Here is a 20,256-nt window from a genome sequence, read left to right on the forward strand (position 1 = left end):
CTACACAGACGCCAGAAACAGAGGGTTACGGAAGTGCCAGATTTAAGCAACTTGAAGCACAAGCATAGCATGGTACAGCAGCTGGGCTTACTGCCCAAGAGATTAAACACCTACAGGCTGAGCTGAAAACTACAAGCCTGGGGTTATAAACAGGGATCCTGGTTTTCTCCGATAAAAAGAAAACCCCAATTTTCAGGTAAAAAACACTAATCCCAAACCCACATTTTTCTGGGTTCTGATCGAAATGAAATACCACTAATATATACATACACCCACACACACATATATTCTAATATTATAAAAGCCTAAGTCTGTCTGTAACGCTTTACTCGAACTCTGATTGGCTGACGGAGACATCCAATCAGAGTGTTCCAAGCATGGGCAAACACCTCCATGATTCTGAAGCTGCAGGGAGGACTGCCTCGGCTCCCCCACCCCGCTCCCTGCAAGGGGCAGAGCAGCAGCAGCACGGGGCGTTAGGTGGCGGCACTCCATCCTCGCCCCCTCCCCGTGTCATTCTTGACGGGCAATTGGCTCATATATATATTACTAACCAATTGCCTGTCAAGAATGATAAGGGGAGGGGGCGGGGATGGAGTGCCAGCACCTAACACCCCATGCTGCTGCTGTTCTGTCTCTTGCAGGGAGTGGCGTGGCCCCAGCTCCGCCACCCCCTGTCCAGTTCTCGGTGCCACCATCGTCCCCCTCTGCCTCCGGCCCTTCAGTCCCCACCATCATGGCGGCACTCTGCTGTCTGTCCCTGTCTGTGTATACTGACTGCCGAGACAGACCATCAGAGCACAAATAAAGCATTACAGACAGAGACAGACTTAGGCTTTTATAATATGAGACTACAGACACACACAAAAACTAGCCAACTGCCTGTCCAAGAATGATGGGCAGGCGGGGGGTGGGAAACAAAGGCCTGCATCCAGCTCTGCCCCCTCCCCCCACCACTTCAGGGCCAGGGCCCCGCCCCCTGTCTGCTGGTCCCCCCCCAATCACCACCACCTGCAGGGACAGGGGGCTGGGCTAGCGCGCCTAGCCCTGGCCCTGGCCCCCCATCCCCTCTGTGCCATCATGGCGGCTCCGCTGCCTGCTGTCCATAATGCTGTAGTCACACTCTGACTAGCTGCCGAGACAGCCAATCAGAATGCAAATAAAATGTTATGGGCAGACAAACTAAGCCCACAGAAAAATGTAGATTTGGGTTTACTTTTTTAATCTGAAAATTGGGTTTTTTGGGGTTTTTTTTAAATCATAGAAAACCAGGATCCCAGGTTATAAGACCCTTCCTGACAATTCATTCCAAGCTGGACTGGCAAGTTAAGAGCTCTTCACATTTCACAGCAGAAATAAAGACAAGCTTCTCCTGGCAAGCATCACTCACCCACCCAAAACACTGCGTTGGCCGCTGATAAAGAGATTTCATGACGTGAATGAAATGGCATTTCTTCCCTTCCCCCAGTGCTCCAGCTCTCTGCATGGATCCTATCTAGCTCCTGGAGCTGCCCACAGCCAGCCAGAACAGTTCCAGCTGTATATCACACTGTCTTATCAACCTAGGTTGCCAAGGGAGAACTTTGCTGCACAAAACCACAGGCAAGGTGGGGGGGGAATCATCCTGTCCAGCTTAGAAACACAACTCCCAAACAAGACCCTAAGGGCCAGTCTCGAGACCAACGAATAATTGGCACTAACAGAATGAGTCACAGGACACCTGCCAGCAGTCAGGACAGGTGAGGGGAAAAAAGTGCATCAGGCAGCAAAACAAAATATGGAACGGACAAGGAGGCAGCCACTGCACCTCACCCATCCATCCCAGCAGCTTAATGCCCCACAAACTGTAAGAGTGACCTCCAGTAATGCCCAGCGACTCTAAGGACCTTCTGCCTCTTTCTTTAGTTTCAGGGATAATGCTTCCCCACTCAGAGGAGGCTCTGTTAATGTATATTAAGTGGCCCCATTCAGTATCTCCAGTCTGAAAGAATCTATTCTCCTATGAGAAACCCTGAGCTGTATTTTTAACCATCAAAGAGGGTTGGAAAGGTGAAACCTGAAGTCCCTAATCTACAGCAACTCATTCACAGCTCACTTGCCTAAACACTCTCTATTCCTGGCACTTTTTTATCACATGATCATGAAAAGCTTCCTTCTACTCTAAGCCTAAAGACAACTATAAACTCCCCTTTGACATGGAGCCCAAGCCCTATACTCATCTTGCTCTCCACAGATGGAAGTGAAGTCAGATAGACAGGCAAAGGATTAATTCTGTCTGAAAGCTCTATTTTGTGACAACTGTAGGCTGGGCTATTCCTGGAGACCCCATACTGTTTGATTTACGACAAAGTCATTTAAAGCTCTAGCTCCCCATGCAGCAAGGATGATTCTCTGGTGCAGCAGGTACTATTCTGGACTTTCTTTCCTCCAGGTCAGTTGTGAAATGCCTTGTGAGCTAAATGAGTGAAACGGATAGTGCAGTGCATGAGATCAAGATGGACTCCACCATGTGCTGTCAGCCAGACAAATTCTGGAACAGCCCAGATTCCGGGATCTGAAAGGATGTTTGACATGAATTCTGGGGGAAAAGACAGCAGAGCAAATTGGATTGAAGTAATCTAACTATATTAAAATATTTAAATAATATAATCTAAGCTTCTTCAGAATGCAGGAAAAGTCCAACACAGGCAAGACAAGAAGGAATCAAACACAATGAATTTTAAAAAGTCTGCTTAGGTAGCTGACCACAGGATTTTTCAGTCTTTAGCTTGTTTTCCACAAAAGCAGCAGTCCCAGTCTCAGTTAGGAAGACAGACTTCCTGCACTAGACATGAAATCACTCTTCAGTTATACAAGAGGAACTCCATCCACATCAACAAAGAGAAAGCACGCCAGACTCCTGATCAGAATGAACCTGGAGCCCCTCAAGACTACCCCAGAGCCAGCTCCTGTAGCTGAAACATAAGAAATGTTTTTGGCTCCAATTACAATTTTCCTTGGTTTATCACGTTCGGATTTAAGAGAGTACTGCTGGGAAGAGCAGACCAATGATCTATGCATCTATGTTAAAATGTGGTTTTAACGTGTGCTATAATGGTCAGATGGAAGCCCAGCTACCCTTCTCCCCACTACGTGGTCACTACTACACATTTCTGACAAGGCCAAATGCAGAAAAAAGTTTTGGCCACTTCCTCTATGACAAAACCATAACCACACTATTTTTACAGAGCATTTATATAGATAAAGCATCACAAAACCATTAACACTCAGTCAAATTCTAATGTTTTCTTTACATTAGCGTGAACTAATTGCAAGGGACTGGGAAAAGAAAAGCTCCGGAAAACAAAGAGCAACCTCTTCCTCAACTCTGCAGTCATGACCTGTCACAGCCATGGACACTAAAGAGGAACCAACAGGAGAGAGAAAGGCAAGAGATCAGAAAAGCAGGGAGGAATATGTCAGAGAAAAATTTTAAAAAGATTCAGGCAGGTTTAAACTAGATCCACATTTGGATTTCTTTGTGAAGGTGATGGGAGATTGTTGAGTTACACTTCCCAGCTTTATAGATGGAAGACATTTTAGAAAGGCAAAGTGCTTGGCAAATATTAATTTGCCCCCTGAATATAAGGGGCTGCCATTCTGATTTTACAAAAGAGGACATGTTCCCAAGATCACAGAGTAAATCTATGTAAAAGGCTAGAACAGAACCAAGGGTTCCCAATTCCCTTTCTTGTGCATTAACATCTGGGCACGATAGTCAACCATGGTAATCTGTACTCCGTTAAATTCTGCCCACTAAAGAGGCTTTACACCTCTCTTCCAAAGAGCAGCAATGTAGTATATAAAGTAAACTCCAGCACCCAGAAATCAAAAATAAGATATGTAAAATCAACTCTGCATCAGAAAAGAGAGCCTGAACAGGGGAACAGGCACCTTAGTCTCCTCTCACTCATACTGTTTGTGTGGCAATGTAACTCCACTGAGTTTAGAGTTACTCCTGATTTTCACTAGTGTAAATGAAAGGAGACACAAACTTTAGGAATCAAGATTCATGTCTTTTATTCCTGGTTCTGCCATGGATTTGCGGCATAACCATGGGCAAGCCCCATACCCTCTCTGCACCTCAATTCCACCAGCTCTACCTAGCCAAAGGAAGTTTGCACAGATACAAAACTAACACAAATGAAGTCACCCAATATAAAGATACCTGACAAAGGGCCAAGACCTGTTTTGTGTTGGTGCAGTTTCAGCAGCAGTGCAAAACCCTAAAGCCTAAATCAGGTGTTTTAAAGGTTGCAGTTGAAGAAGGGAAAATAATGTGGACTAACTTCAAGGGAGGACATGTAGATTATGAATGTTTGTGAAACTCTAAGACATCTACGTGGAGAATTAAACTCCAGCTGAGCTTTCTCAGTAATAAAAAAGCTGTTTCCCTTGAGCTATGAGTATTATAAACATGAAAAGAGAACATAAGAGAGGCATCTGAAGAAATATTTGAAAAGTAGATTGCAAGGACCACTCAGGAAAAGAAGGGACCCAAAAAGACAGATGGACAAACTTCAAGGATAATAAGATCTCTGCAAAGTTATCCATTCATTTTTATAAATGTGATGGAGATGGTGTCACAGGATCCATTTCAACTAGGCGGGCAGCTGAACACTTGGATATGTTGACCTCTCCCAGTCAGAGACAAAGGAGCTAAAGACATCACAGAGTCCAGACTTTCCATGGAAATACAGCAACAAGAAAAGAAGCCTCTCTCTGCATCACACACTGCTTGAAGCAGAGGACTCCCTGTCTGTGTTGCCCAGGACAATAAAGTCCCTGTTTAAGGAGGGTCAAAACAGCTAAGAAACTGAATCAAGTCAGACCCCTATTGTGCTGGGTACTGAGCCCTGTTTACAGTCTTCTCACCCAGCAACAGCAAGGATTCAGAAACCTGAACCAGCCTAGAGCCAAGGGGATGAATGACTTCAGCAGCGTTTCTCATCAACACCATTTCCTGGGTGTAGTCCACAATGAGCAATTTCACACTGAACAGTCAATATGACGGGCCCAGTACTGACTACACATTGCAACCAAAGTGATGGGAATGAGTCAGGCAGACTAAACTACCCCAAGGATCCTGGTTTTCTCTATTTAAAAATCGTAAATTCTCTGATTAAAAACCCGAAATCCACGATTAAAATGAAAGGCTACTATATATATAGGCATAGTTGAACACAATGTTTTATTGATATATTTGAAGTTTTAAAGCAATTTGGAAGCCTACCAGTGCCTCACAACCGCTATAATAAAATAAATTCTAAATGCCTATATTTTTTGGCTTCTGATTTTGGTTTTTTCATCATGAAAAAAAGTCAGAGCTCCTGCTGCCCTTTCACTCATCAGCACACAGATCTAACTATGGTTGCCCACCCCACCCAATGCCTTGTGGTGCTGAACAGCCCTGATATGCTGTTACCCCTCATTCCCAAGCCACAGCCCACCCCCAGTCCTGCCAATTTTAACCTAAACTGGAACCAAACTATCATATGCCCTGTCCTACTGAACCACAATGGGAACCAGGGCCACAAAAAAAATCACTGGGGTCACCAGTTAGACTTGGGCAGGACAGGCTGCTGCTGTGGGCTAGGGTCTGGGCTGCACTGGGCTCTTCCCTGCAGTGGGGCTGGGCTGGGCTGCACTCATGGCAGGCTGCAGCAGCGCTGGGAGGGGATTATGCAGGGGCTGTAGCCACCTCAATATTTGTTGTAGCTCCCCCATTCCCCCTCCTACCACCACCACCCACTCCAAGCACAGCCAGGCCCAACCACCACCAGGAAGAGCCCAGTGCAGGCCCAGCCTGGAGCAGCAGCCTGCACATGCCCCATGCAGATCCAGGCACCAGATGTCCCCTCCATGCCCTCCCAGTGCGCACACAACCACCCCCCTCCCCCTCCCCCTTCCCCTCCCTCCCCAACAGCCCTGGGACAAGCCACAGCTCCATCCTACACCCCGTCCTACCCATCCTGGCTGGGCAACCACAGCCCCAGCCCCACCCCCACTCCCTCCTTCACCACAGGGGCCACAGAAAACCTGCAAGTGGTATGTGGAAGGCTGGGAGGTAGGGCACACACATACACAGTGTGTGAAGCAGCACCCAGCAGGTAAATGGGAAGAGGGAGTGGGGCTGGGTTGAATGGGGCCCCAAGGCAGGTGGTAGGACAGTCAGAGCCCCAGGCGGCTCATCCAGGGGTGCAGGGAGGCTCCCACCACTGCACACATCCCAGGGGAGGCATCAGAGGCACATACCCACCAGGCGGGCTGACCACTGTGTGTTGGGCTCTGCACCCCACTGCTACTAGCTCAGGAGCCGCAAACAATGCCAGGTGCGTCCCACCGCAAGGTGCATCTTGTCACCAGGCTGCACCGCGTGGAAGACACATGGCATAGCTCCCGAGGCAATGGCAGCAGGACATAGAGCCCAGCACACAGCCCACCTCTACCCCGCACACAAATCTGGGAGTCCCCCTGCACGAGCTGCCCAGGGCTCCGACCGTGCCTCCCATGCCTCCCCCGGGCATAGACAGATCCCAGGGGCTACTACCAATTTGGGGCCCCCAGGATCCTTATCAGCAGGGAAGTGAAAGCTGCAGTTTTAAACTTGGTGCCATTTTTGTCTCTGCTGGGAAACGTCAAATTTAAAATTTCAGCTTTCACATTGCTTACCTGTGAGCTGGGAGCAGGGCCCCTCCAGCAATGGGGCTGAGGGGGCAGCCAGGGCTAGGCTGGGCCAGCAACAACGTGCTGCGCTTCTGCAGGCAGGTAGGCAGCAGCACTGGGAGGGCCTTGGGGGCTATGGCCACCCCAAAATTCATCTTAGCTCCCCCACATAGCTACCCCTCCCACTGGTGCTCCCACCCACAGAGGCATGGCACAGTGCTCCTAGCCTAACACCGTGCATCTTTGCAGCCACACAGGACACAGCCAGGTAACAGCTCCCTGCGGGTAAGTCTAATACAGAGCAGGAGGAACTAGACAGAGCTGTGGGCAGGTCATGGCAAAAGTGGGGGCGGGGAGCCTGCCTCAGAGTGATCGAGAGTAGGGGAGGGAGGAAGTCCTGTGAGGGGAAAGTGTGTGTGTGTGCACGTGTCCATGCATGCATCTGTGTGAAAAAATTGCTGGCAGTACTTAAGGCTGTATCGTTTTAAACTGGCGGTATGCAACCCATCAGAGTTTGGGAACCGCTGGTCTATATGATTAACAGAGAACAGAGTTAAATGTAGGTAAACAGCTGTAAATAAATACTACTGCTTTTTTAGTGGACCCTTATTCTTACAACTGCTTACAGTCAACTAGTTCCAAATGCCTATTTCCAAAACTGGCTTAACACTCCATGCAGTTGTAGCAAGTAGGAGGTGGAGAGGGAGGCGGCAGACAGGCTCCTAGGGTCTGTGGAGCAATGTAGGCTGGGAGCATGCCTGCAGGGGCTGCGAAAGGTGGAAGACTTGGGGCAGGCTCCCTGGCTGGGAGGGAGTGGGCTGTGAAGAAGTCCCTAGGAAGTTCCATGGGGGGGGAAGGGGGGGGGCACCTGGAGCCACAGCTGAGACCACTCCGTACGCCCCAGGCACTTATGCACAGAAAAACTCAAAATTACACAAAATTAATTATTTATTTTTACAAATTAAACTAAACATACCAAACACTATTTGAACCTTCTTTAGAAATATATGCAGGTACTTTGTATGGTTGGGGGGCAGATGTGATGGGGGTGGGGTGGGGAAGTGAGTATGGGAGTACATAGGATCCGTGGGCAGGTGTGGGGTTTATGGTGCACAGCCACCATCCCTGGCAGCTCAGCAGCAGCAAGTGCCAGGCCCTCAAGGTGCTCCTGGCCACAACAGGCAGAGCCCCTGGTAGCGTAATGCCTCTGGCCGAGTCTGAGGGCCTGCACGTGCCGGCAAGGAGCCAGCCCAGCCCACTGGCGCACACCTTCAAACCAGACCGGACTGGTTCCATGCCAGCACACGCGGATCGCAGCACTGCCGATGGAAGCCGTGCACCAGGTCTCCATGCACAGCTTCCTGCTGAAGTGCTGAAAGCCCCATGTGGAGGCACAGAGACAGCCGGCCTGGCCTGATGGCACTTGGACCAGGAGCCACACCCCATCGGGCCTGGCAGGTGCCATGCCTCCACATGGGGCTTCCAGCACTCCCCATGCCTCCACATCGGGCTCCTGCTTGCCTCTACATGCAGCTTCCTGCTGGAGTGCTGGAAGCCCCACATGGAGGCACTGAGATGGCCTGGCCTGGCCTGGCACAACGGCACAGCAGCAGCAGCTCATCACCTGCCCCAGCCTCTGACACACTGCAGCGTCCCATGCTGCAGTGCTGTACTACGGCCACTGCCTCCTCCTCACAGGAGTGGGCGACTGGGCAGGTACCCTGGCTACTCAACACTGCTAGGCACCTGCCCACCCATCCTCAGCAGGGCATGGGGATGCTGTCTGGATTCTCCCATGCTGGCCTGAGAGTACCTGCAGACACCTCCCCACTCCCTCAGCCCCCACCCACACACTCCTACCCTGCCCCGCTGGCTCTTCCCACAGCCCCCAACCACCCCTCAGCCCTGGCAGGCACCCACACCCAACCCACAGGGCCCTTCCCAGCCCTGCCAGTGCCCCCCATCCCCAGCCTGCAGCCCCCCACCTCCTTCCAGCCCACAGCACACCCCACTTTCCCACCTGGAGCCTTTGGGGTAAGTGAGCCTGAGCCAAGCCCTGGCTAAATCAAGAGTCTCAGGCCCTGTCCTGCCTTCACATGCTTTACACTGAACAGTTACAGTAAAAATTCTCAGTCATTTTTAAAAGAAAGTCATGCTTGTTTCAGCTGGATTTTGCAATCCCAAAAAGCAGCACAGAACCAGAAAGTTTTAAAGCCACTAAAGAAGAGCTACTAAAAAAAGAACAATTTTCAAATGTGACTTACTAAAATAATTAAATAAAAAGCACAAAATCTAATAGAGGTTTGCAAAGTCTGCAGCTCCATCCTGTCAATAAAGACAGTTTTTGGGTACTAACATCTACCTCAATGCTCAAAAATCCAAATTTTGTAATGATATGTAGTCCACAAGAACCAGAGACAAAGAATTAAGTGAAACAGACTTTTTTTGTCTAAATCACTGGTGCTCAACCTCCAGTCCACAGGGCTCTCCATGAGTTTGGAAAATTTGGTGGCAGGGGAGAGGTGGCAGCATTAACTGCTGCGGCTCCCCTGACAGCCAGATGACAGTCCCATGCACTGAATTCAGGGTCACTCCATAGCCAAATCCACTTCATGACCAGATCGGGCACATGGAGTCAGGCCAGCGCACGGTATCAGTACAGTCAGATCCAGCGCGTGGAGCCAGATGGGTGTGCCAGACTGCACCTGCAGATGACCCCACCAGGTGACCCTGGCTCAGGTCCATGGACTGATCTCACCCATGGGATTCACTTAGTCCACAAACTAGCCCCATTACCATTCAACTAGGCAGCCGGCAGGGCCAGAAGGCTGCAAACTGAGTGAACAGCAGCACACATCATCCCAAAGGAAAAGTAATCGAGAGGTTAAAACAGTATCATACAAAGTTTGTTTGTTTTTTTTAATGAAGTTCACTGTCTAATAAAAATTATACTTTATTATAGAAGGAAGAGTAATTCCTACACACAGCTTGCTCCTGCCATGCTGTAAGGAAAGACAAGGAAACCTAATCAAGCTATATTTCCAATTGACTGAAGAACTGCAAATGTAAGGCTATCCCCAGATGGCAGGTCCAATACTGTAACTACTTAGGAAATAAGTCAGATTTCTTTTTTGTGAGTGTGGTAGATTCTAGTAAGCTGGTTATATGGATACCTGGTCAGACCCAACAGAGCACCACAAGCACTGTCTTCCGTCTCCTAGTCTGCCACCTGATATAATCACAAGCAAGAGTATTTGGTGGTTCTCATGCTGGGAGTACCCATGACATCCTTTCCTGCTGTACATTACACTGCATTGTTCTCTAGTCTTCTAGAGGCAGAAGAGGAGCAGATCCTGCAATTAGGGCTTTCCCTCCTTTTCAGACTATAATTGCAGTTTACACACTAGTGGATAATATTTTTAAAAGACAAACTGGTTCACTGTCATTCTTAATCAGCATTCAAGCATGTCCCCCTCTTGGAAGATCCAGGACAAGATGTATGTCCAGATCTGCTAACTGCTCAAACTCCCCACCCTTCCCCCAATAGTCTCGCACAAAGAACAGGCAGGCGTCCCACTCGCTGGGACGGACAAGTGCCATCTGCAGAACTCTTCACCAGTGTTTCCTGCACACTGCAAAACAGATTTCCCCAATGCTGGAGAGGAAAAGGAAAAGCAATAGCAAAGCTTTACCTGTTCTAGGCTACCCAGTCCCTAAAAAACAATCCAAATCAAGTCCCCTCACCTGCTGTGTTCAGCTTTTGAGATCTGCAGTCCCAGAAGTAGGAAAGCTGCACTCTTGCTGGTCATTCTTTTTTCATTGGATCAAAAAGTTTAAAAGATACAGGTCCAAATTCATCCAGTGTGTAACTGCACTCACTTCAGTGGAGCTTGAATTTGGCTTACATCACTCAACACACTTCCCCTCCCCTGTATATGACCCAAGACTAAGACTTTGACACTACCATTGATCTGCAAAGGAGAAAGCAACTAGGCTAGGAGCTGGGTTGTTTCTTGATGAAACAATCTGTAGGCAGGAAAAGTTATTAAGAGGAAAGAAGTATTTCCCTTTTCTGTCTGTTTGTTTTTCCTTCTATAAAATATTCAGACCTTGCCTCTTCCTGCAAGACTCTATGGACAAACTGAGAGCTGGCTGCCAGTAACACAAGAGTGAAACCGGAGCTGCTCAGAGTCAGAGATTTTTATTCAAACTGCTTAAAACTCCTGCTTTGTTGCTGCTTGCGTGCAACATGCTTCACAGCTAACCAGAAAGGACTAGTTAAACCAAGCATGAAAAAGCCTCAAGACCTCTAAGAAGTCTTCCAGAACAAGCAGAGAAGAGACTCAAAACATCAGGCATCCTAAGGTAAGAAACAAATAATAAAACAAAACTAACTTGGGAGGGGCGGGTGGCTTCTCTACACATGGTAAAGCAGTGCAGAGAGGACAGGAGCCCACCTTTCCAGATCGCCTTTGCAGTTCATCTTAAACCCTCCCACTGGTGAAGGGGGGGGAATAAGCAACTGCTGAAGCAAACCACAGGCCAGTTGGCAGCCCCCCCCGGCGAATCTGAGGAATTCAACAATTGCAGCTGGCACCGCTCAGCTCCCAGGATTTGAGGCCATCGCCAGGTCCGCACCGCCCCGGCCCGAGCCGTCTGCGGGCAAGCAGCCGCCAGGCGAGGCCGGGCCAGGCCGGACCAAAACCACGTCCTCGGGCCGGGCCGGGCCGGACCGGGGGGACGAGCGCGCAGAGCACGGGGCGGCCTCCCCCGGGCCCCCGGCGGGCAAGCCGAGGCGCGCAGAGCCCCGCGCCCTGGGGCTGGAGCAGGCCCCCGGGGGCCGCCCAGGAGCCGCGGGCGCTGCGAGACTCCCAGAGCGGATCCGGGCCGGGCCCGCGGGGAGCAGCTCTGCCGGGGCCGGGGCCGGGGCCGCGCGCGGGAGGAGGCTGCGGCCGGGCCGGGCCGGGCCGGACTCACCCAGGTCGTCCATGGCGGGGCCGCTCCGTTCCCGCTGCCGCCGCCGCACAACTTCGGCCGCCGCCTGCCCTGCCCTGCCCTGCTCTGCTGCCGGGCGACTCCCGGGCGGCTGCGCGGGGCCGGCGCTGCCCCCTGCCGGCGGCCACCCGACTCCTCCCCTCACGGCGGGGCGGCCCCAGGCACCTCCGCGCGGCCCGGCCGGGCCCACCCCCGCGCCCCGCGCCGCCCCGGGGGCCTTGGGCCCGGCCCACGCGAGCAGCGCGCCCGCAGGCGGCGGGAGGAGGCGGTCGGGCCCTCCGGCCTCCCTGAGCCCGAGGCTGGCGGGGGCCCCGCCATGCCCGGCCTGGGCAGGTTTCGCCGCGGAGGCGGGATAGCGCTGCCCGGCTGCCGGGATCGGGCCCTGGGGAGCGACCAGAGCCGCGAGGGCAGCGGCCGGCGGTGTGTGGCTCCCCGAGCAGGGGCCGGCGCCGGCGCCGGCTCCCAGCGAGCAGGGTCCAAGGGGCACGAGAGAGCGCAGAGCGAGGACTAGCGCGAGAGTGGCACGGAAATATCCCCCTGCTCGTGGCTGCTCAGGCCTTACCCTGAATCCAGCCGAGGCAGTGCGGTATGTATGGATGTTGCCTGGTGCAAATATCAATCAGGCGTGCATCATGGACTTGGTAAAGGGGGGAGTTCCCGTTAAGCGAGACAGCGGGCGCTGGAAACGCCACGTGCGGGTATTATTCCCTCGCCGCTCTCTGCCAGTCGCCTGCCGCGGGTGTCACGTGCTTCAGTGCAGCCTGGACTAGCGAAGTCCAAAAGCAGAAGGGGAGTTCTGCTGCAAGGAAGGTCTAAATTCACCAGAAGAGCTTTTCTTCCCCTGCCCTGCCTCAGACGTCTGGAATCGACAGATTGCTTCCAGCGAACGACAGGCACAGTCCTTGATCGGCATCAGGCTCCGAACAAAGATGCGTGTTGCATTTGTAGAGAGGCCGAGTTTGCAACGGTTATCTTTAATGTCATAGAGGGACATTTAGCAGTCCAGAGTTTAGGACCAAATATGATACATTGTAAAGCAAGAAGTCTGTGTCCCACAACAAGCACACCCAGGTAGGCTAAGCCAAGCTAACTTCTTAAGGACTCACTTGGAACAGATGAAGGCAGATTTACTATCAGTATATCAGTCCTGTAGCAAACAGTGCTATTGAGAAGGAGAATTAGGGTATGCCCATAACGGGAAGTGTTGTAAGGGCAACAGCACAGATAGGGAAATTCATTAAGATGTACAGACTCAAGAAGGGCAGTGCTGATGAATGGCTTTGCAGGTCATTTCTCTGTTGACTTCCATTGAGTGCAATTGTAATTAAAAATCCTGAATGTAAACTAGCACGGAGTTCCGCCCAGAATCCAAGACTATTTCTGGACTCATTGATTCTGAACAAGTACCCATCAAGGCATGAGAGAAAAATGAAGAACTGGCCTAATCCTGGGTGTTTGCCACCCCAGTTGAAATTAACAGGTGTGAGCAGGATCAGACCCATAGGAAACGGCCGTCTCCCCAGCCGCTGAATTGGAGGAAAGCTCAGATGGGAGATGGGAGCCAGAATTCCCAGGCTTTGCTCTATGAACTGAACTCCTGTATGTATCGTCTGGCAAAATGAAAATGGGAGGGCCATCACTCAGTGGTGATACAAATCTAGTAACACAGCTTCCAAGCAAGCCTCTACCGTTCTGTCTTCACTGCAGCTTAATTCAAGGTCTAACTCAAATCCACATCCAAGATCAATTGCCATCCACGCACCAAAACTCTTCACTCAGTTGTACTGGTGTTTTGAACTTATCATCACTACCAGCAGGAGACATAGGCTAAAACTCAAATGAGTGCAATTCCACAGGAACCTACGGTATGCAAGGCACAAGTGGCACAGGCAGCCACTGTGTGTCACATGGCAGACTGGGGGGAAGCACAGGGAGCACAGTGGCAGAGAGGGCAGGGAGCAGAAAGCAGAGCAGCAGACTGGACATGAAGCAGAAAGCAGGACAGCAAAACAGGCAGGGGAGGGGGATCAGAATGGCACTAAGGGAGGGCGTGGAGCTTAATTTGGGTCACATCTGTTAAAAAGGTTGGCCCTTGCTGTAGTCAGGCACCACTCTAGCACAGACAGACTGCATCACTTGGGTATAGCTAGTCATAGAGTCATAAGGAAGTAGGGCTAGAAGGGACCTCCAGAGGTCAGCTAGTCCAACCCCCTGCCTAAGGCAGGCTCTTTCCTGCCCAAACCATCCCTAGCAACTATAATTTAAACTACATCAGGCTACCCTCAACCCTGACACAACATAGACCTAACACCCTAACCTGCTAACCACAGGTAAAGCAGGGGAACCACGGCAGCCAGCATCCTGCTTCTGTGAAATGTTGTCTATAGACTTCTTTTTATATATATATATACACATACATATATATATATATACCCACATACATCATCTAGCATAAAACTTTCCATCATACCTTAAACCAAATTAAGAAGCCATGCACCCATTACAATAAATACACCCGCTCCCATGCACCCCCGTGCACTGACCCGTTGCCCTTCCCCAACCCAACTGCAGTCCTTCCATCCAGGATGCCGATTTAGCGTTTACATTCTCAGTTCATTCTGTGTCTTTCTCTCTGTTGACGTCACTGTTGCTTCCGCTGCTGCTGATTCTGATGCTGTCTTCCTCGTCTCTGGGTCCAGTTGCATTGTTGTCCTCTTCATTCTCCCTGCCTGCTCCCCCTCCCAGGGGATCTTTGATCCAAGGGCCAAGTGTCCCTTTTCACTCAAGAGGTCCCAGTAGAGGGCCACACCTACCTGCTACACAGGAAAGCAAAAAAACCCACAGTCCATACCAAGCACACACCTCACAGCGTCCTGTTATTCAGCCCGTGGTGTTGCCCCTGGGTCTGGACTGATCCAGACCGGCCCCATGATGCATGCCGCGAGCAGCCCCCGTTCCAGATGCTCTGGGAACTGTACTGCATACAGTGCTCACCCCAGGCATGACTACCTGGCACATGTACACTCACTGACCTTGTGTTTGACTCTCAACAGAATGCCAAGAGGAAAGATGAAGAAACATTATGTGAGGCAGAGCAAGAACAGAGCAATAATGACAGGAAAGAGAGAGAGAATGACCGGAAGTCCAGGGGCAGAGGGAGGGATATGACACAGAGGCAGGTCCTGTGTGGGAGGACATTGTTATAAATTGCTGAGACATTTTACCCCAGTCTACCTGTCAATCTCTAGAGAACACAGACTATTGAAACATCCCACCCTTGCCTTCCCCCAAGGCCATAGCGGGTGTCTACGCATGCTTCTATGTGCACCTAAACTTAATATACATTTGCCTAATAAGCATTAAGGCAATTTAGGTGTGTGTCTACAAGCACGCATTAAGGCACATTAATGTGGTGTGAGGACTGACTCGGGACTAAAGTGAGTTCCAAGTCAGTCGACATACACTGCATTAATGCACCTTAGGGTGTTTACATGTTCATTAAGGCATTTTAGCTATTTGCGCCTAAATTTGATCCCTGCTTTTGTGGGGATCAAACTTAGGCATGAATAGCCTAAAACTGCCATTTTTAAGGTACAGTAAGGGCCCACACATGTAGACCTGTGCCCTTAATGCACCTTAAAAATGGCTAATGCGGCTTAAATTGGCATGTGTAGATGCACCCTATGGGCATAGTCATAATAGAACCATAGAAAATTAGGCCTGGAAAGGACCTCAAGAGGTCATTTAGTCCATTGGTTCTCAGCCTTTTTTGTACCAGGACCCATTTGTAAACATCAGTGGCCAGTCCCACCCCAGTGCCCCTCACTCCTAACCCACTGGCCCCTGTCCCCATGTCCCAGCCCTTCAGTGTATGGGGCTGGAGTGGATGTGTGGGGCGGGGAGGGGCAGTGTGGGTCCCAAGCAGCCCCTTGCAGGCTGGAACTCATCTAGCCTTCAAGGGAAAACCCATGGTTTCCTACAGCTTTCTCCTTTAAAAGAGAATCCATTTTTTAAGTTTCTTGTTTCATTTTTTAAGTTTGTTTGCAACCTTTGCATATATTCTTGCAACCCACTTTTAGGTCATGCCCCACAGGTTGAAAAATACTAATCTAGTACAACCACCTACTCAAAGCAGATGGACCATCCCCAGCTATATCTTCCCAGCCTAGGCTTTGTCTACCCAGGTCTTAAAAACCTCCAGGGATGGAGATTCCAGCCCCACAGGTTGGATTATCTTGATATCCAACTGTTTCATAGATTTCATAGACATCAGGGCTGGAAGGGACCTCGGGAGATCATTGAGTCCAGCCCCCTGCCCAAAGGGCAGGAAGTCAGCTGGGGTCATAGGATCCCAGCAAGATAAGCATCCAATTTACTCTTGAAGGTGTTCAATGTAGGTGCTTGAACCACCTCCGCTGGCAGACTGTTCCAGACCTTGGGGGCTGGGACAGTAAAGAAATTCTTCCTTATGTCCAGCCTGAAACGGTCTTGCAGGAGTTTGTGACTGTTCGACCTCGTCATCCCTTGGGGCGCTCTGGTGAACAAATGCTTCCCCAGATCCTGGTGGTCACCCCTGATAAACTTATAGGTGGCCATCAGATCACCCCTGAGCCTGCGCTTTTCCAGGCTAAAGAGTCCCATGTCTCTCAGCCTGTCATCGTAAGATCTGTTTTCCTGACCTCTGATCATGCGTGTGGCTCTCCTCTGGACTCTCTCAAGTTCCCTGCTTCTAAGCCGGATATCACTTTGCAGTTCACACAAGTCCTGTTTGTATGTAGTTTTTAGCACTAGTTACTGCAGTTCTCCAGTTATGGAGCAACACTCTATCGGATCAGCATGGTGAGCTGCAGCATTTCTCCACCTGTGAGTCACAACCCAAAAGTGGGTCACAAGAATATATGAAAGGGTCAGAAACAAACTTTAAAAATGGATTCTTCTCTAAGAAGAAAAATGTGGGAAACTGTGGGTTTTCCCTTGCAGGCTGCCAGACTTCCAGCCTACAAAGGGCTGCTTGACACTCCCCCAACACCCATACTCCCCACCACCCCCCTGCTTCCCCACACACTGAGGAGCTGGGCCTGGGGACAGTGGGTTAGGAGTGAGGGGCACTGGGTCAGGACTGGCCATCAACGTTTACAGATGGATCCTGGTACAAAAAAGGCTCAGAACCACTGACCTAGAGGACATCCTCTCAACAAGCTGGCAAGGTGGGAGGGGGAAATGGTATGAGTTAACTTTGCATTGAGCCATCTCCTTACAGAAAAAAGTGACTGCACTGCTGGGGAAATGTGCCAGATGAGCAGTGCTGGGGAATGAAGTCATCTCTCTCAGGGCGAGTACAGCCTACAGAATAATAGTGCAGGTTTCTTCATTCCAGGCAGAAACAACTAACGTTACTTTAAGATTCAGTGGCCCGCATCTGTTGCCCTCAAAGACACAGGATATTTCATCATCCAAATGTTTTACTTTAATCTTTTTTGCCTCACATTTTATGTTGTATGCTCTACTTGCATTCTATAGATGGGAAAGAGTGCCAGGAAGTTGGATCAACACACAAACTAAGTTGATGTCAAACCCAAGATTGCTTCACATTCAAAAGCTTGTCTAACTTTATCCCAACTATACAGCTGGTCCAATAAAAGATATCAATACCCTCCCCCCCCTAGATTGCCCAAAGCCAAGATTAAAATCTGAGGCTCCCTGTATCCTCCTATATTCACAGGGGTCTGTATCTCTCAAATGCACTTTTACCTTGCTAATAATCATTCCTAAAGATGGAAGAGTGGCTTACCCCTAGTGTCTGCTGAAAACCTACCCCCAGAAAAAAGACTAGATTTTTTAATTGTGCTGGTGGTCTTTAAGATGTGACCATTTAAAGGTTTGGATCTAAACACAGAGTAAATTAACAGTGATCATCAAGCAGGAAAGAGAGATATCTTAAGTGTATACCTTTGAGGGGAAATGAGAACACGCCCTTATCTGCAACAGACTAACCTATCCTAAAGAAGGATGTGGAACCTACACTGGTTTATTAGGCCCATTTGGAGCTTAGATGCATGCTGTACAACCAATGTCTTGACATGGCAGAGTGATCAGGATCAGAGCCTTTCCTGGCATGATGGGTATGGTCTGCTCTAAGCCTCAAGGACAAACTATGATTAGGGCACAGCAGTTTTCTCAGGTAAGTGCACAGGGTTCTGCCTGAGTTTTCTCTAAAGAAACCCAGAGTGAATATATATATATGGTTTTTAAAAAAAAAATTCTGTATCTAGTTGCCACAAAATATCCTCTTCACTGTCCCTGTCCATTTCCCTACTGGGAGGAAGTCTTGAAAAATCCTGGTCCAAATGTCCCTCTGCCAGGCGGATTTGGCTAGATCCTCACTGTCCTCTGCTACTGATTTCTGGTAGTAGGACTGGAGTTCAGTCAAAGCTGTTTTAACACAGTCTACCTCCTTGAGGTTCATGTGTCTGTACATCAGGAGTTTCCTGGACTTCCACAGGGCTCTCCTGATGCAGGACATCAACCGATTGAAGTAGGCCGATCGGCTCCCCTGGTGTTTAGTCAAATGCCTGTACAGTGCCACCTCTCTTGACAGCTATCTTTCCTCTGTCACTGCTTTGCAGAGCCACTTTTCCTTCTTCCACACCTCCTTGGCGTACAAGCAGAGCCATAGGAGGTGATCGGTAGTCTTTGTGGCTCCTTGGCAGGTTTCCCTCAGACAGCTTGGTCTCCCCAGTTGTCCTTCTCTATGTCTTCAGGCCCCACTGGGAGGGCTCAGTGGGCTATCACCCAGTTCAGGTCTCTGTGGTCTTTATGCAGGTCCTTGTGGAAGATGTGTTCGCACACAGCTTGGCAAGCATTACCGAGAAGCAGGTCTATGAGTGACATGATGTCTCTGCTTCTCGCTGCCTCCTGTATTTTCTTGTGGTTGGCCATGGTTGTGGGGCCTGCACTCTGTAGATCGTACATGTTGTGCAACTCATTCAGGGTGTCATAGAACCACGGTTGGCCCATGAGCCGTGGTCTTCCACTGATTGGTGTTAACACCCCCCCCCATTGTCTCAGGAGGTGCCTTGCAAAATATCTCACGAGACAGGCTGTTTTGGACTCTGTGCCCACCACCAGTTTACAGAAACGGGCAGCAATAGTGAAAAGGACATTGAGACAACCAAATCAGAAGACAGCAGTGGGGTGGCAGAAGTGACAGCAGCAGTGGGTCCTCCAGCGGAAGCAATAGCAGATGTACTGAGTTTTAAACCTGGTATTTGGGGACTGGACTGAGAGACAGGGGGCTGAAGGGAGATGATGCCTTGCGGACGGGTGCATGGGAGTGTCATTCCACACGTGCACATACTGTAATGGGTGTGCAGGTTTTCTTCTAGAGGGTTATGGAGGTAATGAACAGGGACTAGAAGGTGTGTGTAGAAATAGATATATAAAACTATGATAGATAGATAGATAGATAGATTGATTTACCAAAAAAAATTCTGATTGCCACAAAATGACAGATTGTGGCTGCTCTCGTCTTCAACATACAGACTCAACAATGGGAACTACAGAGTTAGTATATGACGGTCTGTCACCATATGGAAGGTCTGAACTGTTTAGTCCCCAGCTGTTTAGATGACACCTATGCACTAAACATGACAGCAGCTGCACCACAATTTCATAGGACACATTCATTTACATCTGGAATACGGCATTACACCAAGCCACTACTCAGCAGATCCTTCCCCAGGGGAAAATCTAGTTTTTGAGAATAAGGACACAGGCTTATGAGTGAATTCCAGCAGACAAATGGTAATGAATTACATTGGACTAAATGTATCATCCATTGTCTCTCAGTTTCTAGATGGTGAAATGTCTTTAAACATTTCCAAGGGTCCTTGTGCCTGTCCCACACTTCCTTCCGTTTCTTACAGAAATACCTGATTCTTCCTTAAAACACAAATTAATATTTGGCTGATTTTCCCTCAGATATATTATTTCATTGTTGCTGAACAGACTTGACCAGAAAATAATCCATTGTGCATTCTCACCTTTATTCTTTCCTTCCTTTCATTTTTAAGAATGACACTATCAGGTTTGAAACAACAACAACCAAAACCTATTACTAGGCATTTAGTAAGCAAGGAAACAAGCACACGTCACTGGAGACTTTAAAACTTTTCGTTTTCACTCTCCTACAATAGACTTCACAGAAAAAAACACAAGGCAGAATAACACTAACATAGACAGCACCCAAGCGGGCACACCCCCCTGCGGCCGCGGTATCTGAAAGAACACAGTTAAACTAGCCGGAAGCAAACGAAGAACGAGTTCAGAAACACTCACAACCCTTATAATGCTAAGACTTCAAGTATTGAAACACCATGAGCTGTTTTTAACCAGAACGCTCAGTCTCCGTAGAGACTGTCAAAAATTGCCAATGCCGACTATATTTCAAGTCGTCATGGCGGGGTATTGGGAAAAGTTTTCAATTAGCAATAATCGCGCCTCGGATTAACCTCATTGGCTACGATACTGCCACTGCGCAAAGCTACCGTTTGTTTC

General features: G+C 49.5%; 1 protein-coding gene and 1 non-coding gene across 6 annotated transcripts in view; both read right to left on the bottom strand.

Annotated features, from left to right (window-relative positions):
- Window positions 1-11,815, bottom strand: part of PXN (paxillin) — a 64,040-nt gene extending 52,225 nt beyond the window's left edge. For all 5 annotated transcript variants that reach the window (XM_090063348.1, XM_090063347.1, XM_090063345.1 and 2 more), the window contains exon 1: window positions 11,683-11,815. In XM_090063348.1, the coding sequence (XP_089919474.1) occupies window positions 11,683-11,695 (13 nt within the window). In that variant the 5' untranslated portion in view covers window positions 11,696-11,815. The remainder of the gene's footprint in view (window positions 1-11,682) is intronic.
- Window positions 11,816-20,103: 8,288 nt separating this feature from the next.
- Window positions 20,104-20,244, bottom strand: LOC149857594 (U4 spliceosomal RNA). Its single transcript, XR_016444355.1, has one exon. It is a non-coding gene; the product is annotated as a U4 spliceosomal RNA (small nuclear RNA).
- Between the last annotated feature and the right edge of the window lie 12 nt (window positions 20,245-20,256).

This window comes from Crocodylus siamensis, chromosome 9 (genome assembly GCF_052110815.1).
Source record: "Crocodylus siamensis isolate JL-2025a chromosome 9, ASM5211081v1, whole genome shotgun sequence".
NCBI classification, from domain to species: domain Eukaryota; kingdom Metazoa; phylum Chordata; order Crocodylia; family Crocodylidae; genus Crocodylus; species Crocodylus siamensis.